Genomic DNA, 8,446 nt, shown 5'->3' with positions numbered 1-8,446 from the left:
TCAGAACACAAAAATAAAAGTTTATTTATAAAAACTTAAAAAATGTTAAAGTTGGAGCTAGCTTGTTTTATTTGGAGTGGCACTTGACTTCCGACGTGACCTAAGATTATACTCTGTAGGAGAGAAAATATCAATTACAAAACTGTGAATGCAAAAAATATATAAATAAATATGACAGTAATACGTGTATCATATGGACTTCCAAAACAAAACGTTTCATGTTTACACTCAAAAAGCTAGAAGGGATGATTTTACATGCTTTTCTTGCTGTAAAAATATTTATTTCAAATATACATTCACATCTGTTAAACTTCTCTCGTTAAAAAAAAACATTCCAAATTTTCTCTTAAAAAACACTTGACAATAACCTTAACATAAACGAATTTAAAGTAAACTGAAATATTGCATGTATTCTGATCTGTCCCTGAACATATTTAAACATGCAATGGTAAGCTCATTTCAATTCCACAGAGTATTAGAATTCTTCCACACTTATAAAGAACAACTTTTATAAAAGAAATATTACACCCTACATTATTGTGTTTCTACTGTTGATAAAAACTAAAACATATCTCACCTCTTCTCCTGGGAGAGTTACTTGATGAAGGAACATTACTGGCTGCAATATGTTTTTGAGAAGGTGAGCAAGATGGTTTTTCCTTTCTCCCTAAAAGAAAAAGAAAAAAAAGATCTTCATTAACAAAGTAGTCTTGTTAAAAGTTGTTATTCAGTATAAATATATATATATTTATTGAAACTGCAACTGTAAAACTTACCATATTTAAAACTAATTTAAAAAAACAGGATTTTTGCACCCAATATAAACATCATTTTTACAGATATTTCTCTTCAAAACTTTATTAGTTACCCTAAAAATGATCATAACCATTTTATCAGTCATTATTAAACACTGAATAAATACAGATATTTACAAATCATTTTACAGATATTTATCTTCAAAACTTTATTAGTTACCCTAAAAATGATCATAACCATTTATCAGTCATTATTAAACACTGAACAAATACGATCATTTTGAAAATAATTTTTCTTTTTAATAAAAACTATTAAGTTTTATGAACTTTCCTGTTCGTCAACTTACAGAAGGTCAAAATAACTTAATATTAATTTTGCAGGTGTAACGAGTTACAAGTCCAGCACTAATCTTTAAAAAGTCAGTGTACCATTTTGTTGAGGGTTCATGTATTAATATCCAAGAAAAGCAGTTACTTTGAACAGTCTCTTCAAGCCATCCAAGCAGTGCGCTATTCCTAGTAGTAGAACAAACAGGATCTTAGGTTCTATTGACACAAATATTGAATGCAAGTTTAAAGACGTTATAATTTTTTTGTATAGATCACTGGTTAGGCCTCATTTAGAGTACTGTGTTCAAAATTGGGCTCCTTACCTATAAGAAGGACATTGAATTGTTGGAAAGGGTTCAAAAATGAAGGGCTACCATGATGATACCTGGGATGGAAAGTTTGTCATACAAGGAGAGTCTCCAAAAATTTCTCTTGGAATAACAAAGTTATAGAGGAAATCTTATTGAGGTATTCAAGATTATTAAGGAAATTGATTGTACTGATGAATCATCATTTGTTTGTATTCATGATAAAAATGTGGTAGGACAAGTAAGAACAAATATAAATTTTGACAGAAGTCAACATCAGCTTAGTTTTCGTTTTCTAATGAGGTGATTGGCCATTTAAATAAGTGTCCTTTGAATGCAGTAAATTTAAGGGAAGGCTCAATACATATTTAAATGATCAGGGTTGTTGTTGTTTTTATACAATGTTTCTTTTTATTTCAAATTATGTTTAAAAGAGCCATAGAAAAATAATACTTAATCATGAAAGACAAGTGGACCTAATATTATTTAAAATAGTTTTATGTTTGTTGATACAAAGTCCCATCTTTCATGATTTTTCTTGATGAATTACTTATTATTATACAAATATTTGGTTTTAGCAGAAAAGGATGGTTGCAAAGACTATACTGAAGAACTTTTTACACATTTACCAAGGAATTCATAAAATACATCTAAACATCTCATTATACTGATTCTCCTTTCAATTTTACCTTTGATGAAACTGAAAATAAATCTGTAACATATTGTATATGTAATTATTAAACATTTGTTCCGATATATACTGGGAAATAATAATAATTTAGGCACAATCTCTAAGATTATTCAAATACCTAAATTATTTTAGGTTATTTTATTGGTGATTGAAATGGACTTATTAACCCCATTAATCTCATTATATTGTCATACAAAACTGGTTTGAAAAATAACTTCAGTTACGCCACTTGGAAGTTATACGATAAGTTCAACAAAGTTTAGTTTTCACAAATGTATTATTCTACCTGGTAATTTCCCTTACAATTCTTTAATGTCATGAAATTAATACTCTACTCATGAAGTTGTAGCTTGTTATCACCAATATATTTTTTACATGTAAAAATTGAACGAGTCATGGGACTTACTGTAAGCTCTGCTAAATTTAAAGAAAAAATTATATTTTCTTGAACACATGTATCCCTTTTCTTTGAGTGTAGTTTTTAAAACAGATTTCTGGTTAGTAGTGTTTTTTTTATGACAAGTTAAAAAGCTAGGACTGTTATTTGTCAAAAATATAAAGATTATCTATTTTTCATCACCTTCCAGTGCCAAGAATGCAAAGCGATAATTAAAATGTAACATTCAAATAATCAGTTATGAAATTTTTGATATAAAAGGCTAGCACTAAAAATTTGCTCCAAACATTTCACATCTAAGAACTGGGTGCAATTTGCCAACTAAGCTTTCAATGGCAGTGGTAAAATAATGGCTACATTCAGATAGTAAACAACCTATTTATTTCTACTATGACATTAAATGTTTAATGACCAAATATTCATCTCACTAGGCCATTCCATCCACTAAACTAAACTAAAAGTTAGCTCTTATCATTCAAATATTTATCAAGCCTTCCCTTAAACTCCCTTAAATTAACTGCATCTACCACATTTGAAGGCAACCATTCCAAAGGCTAACCACCCTGTAAGAAAAATAAAACTGTCTTAGGCTCTTAGCTGAAAATGACTCCCTATCCTGCCAAAACTTATATATATGTCCCCTAGTCCTAACATTCTAATCATTAAGTAATAAAAAAAGATGATTCATCAACATTATCAATTCTTATAGCAATCTTATACATCTCAATCAGATCCCTTTTAACTCCTCATTTTTACAAGAGGAACAATTATGCAAATCTCATTCATTTGTAGCTGAAGAAGCCCACCAATGAGATATTGGATCAAAAATAGAAATATTTTACTACTTTCCCTAATTTGCAATTATTAACACACAGCTTCTAAAAATTATTTCTGTATCATGTTTAACAGTATAAGTGGAAAAAAAAAAATTCAATAATTTAATACGTAAAAATGACCATACTCGACTTCTTTTGAAACCAATTGTCAACGGTTTAATTCCAATACATTGGCTCTCAGAAATACTTGTTTTTTTGATACATGGTTAGTTTACTGAAAGATGTAACACAATCCTGATTTCTATCCAGTATCAATTAAAATATGAATGTATACTATTAAACTAAAGTTTATATTTAATCACCACTGAGTTTGTTTTGCCAAAACAAAAAGTAAACATGCAATTTATCACAACCTCCAGGTACCTCTATTAATTGCCTAAAGATGCTACTGCAGGAAAAAAAAAAAGACAGTGTGCTAAAGGGATCGTGACTTTCTCTGCTGGTAAGTAACGACAAGAATCACTATTCCATGATACAACTATGTACTGTTTTGCCTGGAAGTCAATCAGACTTGTTGTCTTCTGTTTTATCTTCCAGCTAAAAGTGGATCACTAAGTAAAACAGACATTTCTTGTGCAAAAAAATTTAAATAAAGTTAATAAAACGAGACATAAACATTTTTTACTTGCACAATTTAAAAGTGGATCTTGACCAATCTTTACTGTAAAATATAATGTGGTTAAAATGCATTTTATTATTATCTAAATTAGATCCATATTAATGTTATTCTCACAAAAACATGTAGCATTTATAGAATTTATCTCCTAAAAAAAAATCTCTCATGCAAGTTTTTGTATCATGGTTGACAAATTTTTCACATTACAAAATGGCATTCTAGAAATTTTGAATGAAAAACCCCAACAGATTTCTCCATTAGAAAAAATAAATTTCACACAAGTAAACAGAAATCACAACTTTCTTAACACTACATACAAAATCAGCTTACCTGAAAAACTGGTATCTGTAACAGATATATTTCTTAGTTGAACATTAGGTGAGCGTACTTCTCCCATATTACTGGATACGCCGGGCTCTTTACTATTTTCTATGTCTGACCCCTTCAGGATATTTAAGCATTTCCTTTTTGAGACCTTTGTAGATGGTGAAAAAGATTTGGAGGGTGAGACGTTATAAATTTCACTAGGCATTTCTGAAGTATCTAACTGTAATAAAACAGAAGGGTGGGAATTTTCTGTAGTGTCCTCCAATATTAGACTTCTAGACTTGGTGGGTGAAAGCTTAGGAGATGGGGAAGGATTTTCTTTAGAACATTCATCAATATCTTCTAAGTATCTTTTTCTAATGGGGTTTACTAGTTTTGAACGAGGAGTTCGTAGCCCATAGCCGTGAGATGGTGAGCTGACGGAAGATATGTCGGTGTTAGAAACAGGTTGTTGTTTGGAAGATTCATCATCTTTGAAACCGTCATCACAAACAATGGCACTATCTTTTGATGTTTCATCACCACTTTCCAACAGTCTTCTGGTTCTAAGATGAACTGTAAAATCCAAATTTGTTACATCAAAGCTTTCAGAGTCTTCAGAATCAGATACCAGCTCTTTTTCGGGCACAACGGGGTCTAAGGAGTGAGAAATAACTGGCTCAGAAATAAAACTGTGCTGTTCAGTTTCTGACTGGCTAGATCCTGTGAGTGAAGCATCTCCTTTCGAATGACTACCTAACACTGTAGGGGAGAGGAGTACAACTGGTTCTCTAGCAAGATTGTTACTCATTTGTTCATTTATGTCATGAGTAGGCGTGCGAGTTTTCAGAACACTAATATCTTCTTCTGCAAGTGATTCAAAACTGGCCAACTCTTCTTCATTGTCTGTTAATACAAAAATATTTTTCAAAGCATCATCTGATTTCAAACAAGCTTCTTTTTCAGTGCTTTCCAAGTCACAATTAGTATTAGACTGTGTTCTGACCCTAGCTGACCTCCTGAGGGTTGAGGTTTGTAACTTACTTGATGACTGAGTGGTATGTGAAGAATTAACGAGTTGAACATCATTAATGGTAGATATTTTAATTCTTTCCTTATTAACAGAATCCTCAACATCAACTGAATGATGATTATCACTAAAGTCTTCATTTGCCTCCTTGTCTATACTACCAAATAAATTTTCTTCACCATGAACAATTTTTTTCTTCTCAACTGATTTCTTTTCTTCATAAGAAGATTTATTTGGGGACTTCAATACATCATAGTGGTTGCCTTCTTCATTATTATCTTGAAGCTTTTCTTCACTACAGTTCATTTTTTGGTCCTTGCTTGGGGTTGTATTTAATATATTTTGCTTTCTGTAATTATGTTTATTTGGAGACTGTTCTATACTACCATTGAGTTTTCCATATTTACTTGGAGATTTTCTTGGGCTATAATTTAACTTTCCATCTTTACTTGGAGACTTTATTGTGCTAAAACTGAGCTTTCCATCTCCTTTACGTAAATACTTTTCTGTACTGTAATCAAGTTTTTCATCATCACTTGAAGACTCTTTTGCACCGTAACTGCGTTTTTCATCTTTACTTGGAGACTTTTCTGTACTAAAACTGAGATTTCTCTTTACTTTACTTGGAGACTTTTCTATGCTGTAACTGCATTTTTCATCTTTACTTGGAGACTTTTGTGTGCTATAACCGAGTTTTCCATCTTGGCTTGGTGACTTTTGTGTGCTATAACCGAGTTTTCCATCTTGGCTTGGAGACTTTTCTATGCTGTAACCAAGCTTTCCATCTTGGGTTGGAGACTTTTCTATGCTGTAACCAAGCTTTCCATCTTGGCTTGAAGACTTTTCTGTGCTGTAACCAAGCTTTCCATTTTGGCTTGGAGATTTTTCTGTGCTGTAACCAAGCTTTCCATTTTGACTTGGAGATTTTTCTGTGCTGTAACCAAGCTTTCCATTTTGACTTGGAGACTTTTCAGTGCTGTAACCAAGCTTTCCATCTTGGCTTGGAGACTTTTCTGTGCTGTAACCAACCTTTACATTTTGGCTTGGAGACTTTTCGGTGCTGTAACCAAGCTTTCCATCATTATTTGAAGACTTTTCTATGCTGTAACCAAGCTTTCCATTTTGGCTTGGAGACTTCTTTGTGCTGTGATCAATTTTTCCATCATTATTTGAAGACTTTTCTATGCTGTAACCAAGCTTTCCATCTTGGCTTGGAGACTTCTTTGTGCAGTAACTGAACTTTCCATCTTTACCAGGAGTATTTTTTAATTCATCTTTCTTTATATATTCGTCTTGATCTGACTTCTCATCATTATTTATAGACCACTCACTTTTACTAACTGATGACTTTAACTTTCCACTATTTTTGTTTAGTGACATTTTTTTCACAACATTACTGACATTTCTATCTTCTTGCAATGGCTTTTCTTCAACGTGATTGTATTGCCTGTGCTTACTTAACGACTTCTTATTCCTCTTTGGTAATTTCTCTTTATCGGCTTCCTGAACCTTTCTCATCTTTTTTGATCTCTCGTCTCCATTCACACTCTTTCTCTTTCTAGGATTTTGTTTCTTCTTACAATGAAGTCTTTTATCTGCATTTGGTAATTTTTCTTTTCTTTGACTGCAATGCTTATCATTAATTGGTAACTCTTCTGCTTCGGTATAATTACTTTCTACCTCCATCTTTTTACTTTCATCAGGTTCCTGAAATAATTTATCATCCAGGGAAGCTATAAGGGTGTCTACATTATCTTCCAGATGCTCTTTGCCATAAAATTCAGCTTTTTCTCCTTCTCCTTTTGTGTCAATAAAAAACAACTGGTCCTTAGTTTTCTCTGATTCTTCCTCTTCTGGAAGGTTTATATCATCAGGTGCCTCAATATCTTCACTCAACATCTGATGAAACATAAAATACAGTAATCGTCAAAAATTATATACGTGACTTAGCAGCTTTTAATTATCGTAATTTCTCAAATATAATATGCTCACAAATATAACCCGCACGCTAATAATCACAAACAAAGAGTCAAATCTGCCTTACCACTATAAATAATATGCACCATATACAGCTGGTGTTCATTAGTCATGGCCCTCTGTAACAGCTTAGCTACAATGGGGTATACGTAGTTTGTTCTGAAACATTTCCTTCCTGCATGTGCGTAAAGATGGCGGTTTTTGATTTTAATAAGACCGATTTAAAAATACACCATGAAATCAAAGCCTAACACAGCAAAGCTGCATTGGATGTTTATGGTTAAGTATCGACACTTAATTTAGTGCTTAAAGAGAACACGGCCATTTCAAGTTGGTAAGACTGGTTTAAAAATACACCCAACTACTTAGAACAGAAACCTTCTTAAACTCTCTCACTATGGGCTCGGTCGATTTGACTGATCACGTGACTCCAAATTGGCCTTTAGAGTTTCCATACTATAACTTTAAAAACAAATTTTTCATCTTCAGAAAATTTTTCAAGTTTTTAGTAAACATCACATGCCTTGTAGATAAAATTTTTTTTTTAATTTAGTATTTTAACTAAGCTTCATCATCATAGTTAAAAAGTCACTTCATAAATATTGAGCACAGAAATTTGAAAAGTATGGTTAAAATTTAATATTTCAATTAAAAAGATAAACTTGTAAGCTTTCATTTTGCTGTAATGAACCTCTGAAATGTAAGTAGTTTTTTTTTAATGCACTTTTCCTTGACTTGGAACTATTTCATAAAATAATAATATAGTACTGGTCATCACATTGTCCACCAGCAATAACTAAAAACATAGTGGTGGAATAATGGCTTGGAGATGGCTTGAATGGGTAATGAAGAAAAACTTTAATATAAGTTTAACATGACAGCAAATGTACAACGTTTCGACAAGGTTTTGTCATCATCAGGTACAAGTAATTTACACTGACACGGATATATTTATATATACAGTATGGAACAAAGAGGTCACATGACCGGATACCGTTGCAGGACTTAGAAGCGATATCTTGGCACCCCGGGGTGTTGGTTTAGAGTAGGGTTGTTTGTTCAATTAAGATGGAAAAAGTTTTTCTTCATTACCCATTTAAGCCGTCTCCAGCCATTATTAGTCTCAAAGTGGGTTCCTCGTCATCGAATTAGAATATATATTTATTTAATCAGGCAATAAGCTACTCGAAACATTGGGGT

General features: G+C 32.1%; 1 protein-coding gene across 3 annotated transcripts in view; it reads right to left on the bottom strand.

Moving 5' to 3' along the window:
- The window catches only part of LOC106462733, a 22,597-nt gene continuing 14,151 nt past the window's right edge, over positions 1–8,446 (bottom strand). For all 3 annotated transcript variants that reach the window (XM_013922679.2, XM_022390061.1, XM_013922680.2), the window contains exons 8-10: positions 4,264–7,168; positions 578–667; positions 1–113 (exon numbers count right to left, since the gene is read on the bottom strand). In XM_013922679.2, coding sequence (XP_013778133.1) covers positions 58–113; positions 578–667; positions 4,264–7,168 — 3,051 coding nt within the window. In that variant the 3' untranslated portion in view covers positions 1–57. The remainder of the gene's footprint in view (positions 114–577; positions 668–4,263; positions 7,169–8,446) is intronic.

Source organism: Limulus polyphemus, unplaced genomic scaffold, assembly GCF_000517525.1.
Source record: "Limulus polyphemus unplaced genomic scaffold, Limulus_polyphemus-2.1.2 Scaffold1233, whole genome shotgun sequence".
In the NCBI taxonomy this organism is placed as follows: Eukaryota; Metazoa; Arthropoda; class Merostomata; order Xiphosura; family Limulidae; genus Limulus; species Limulus polyphemus.
This window is presented reverse-complemented; position numbering and strand designations above follow the sequence as displayed.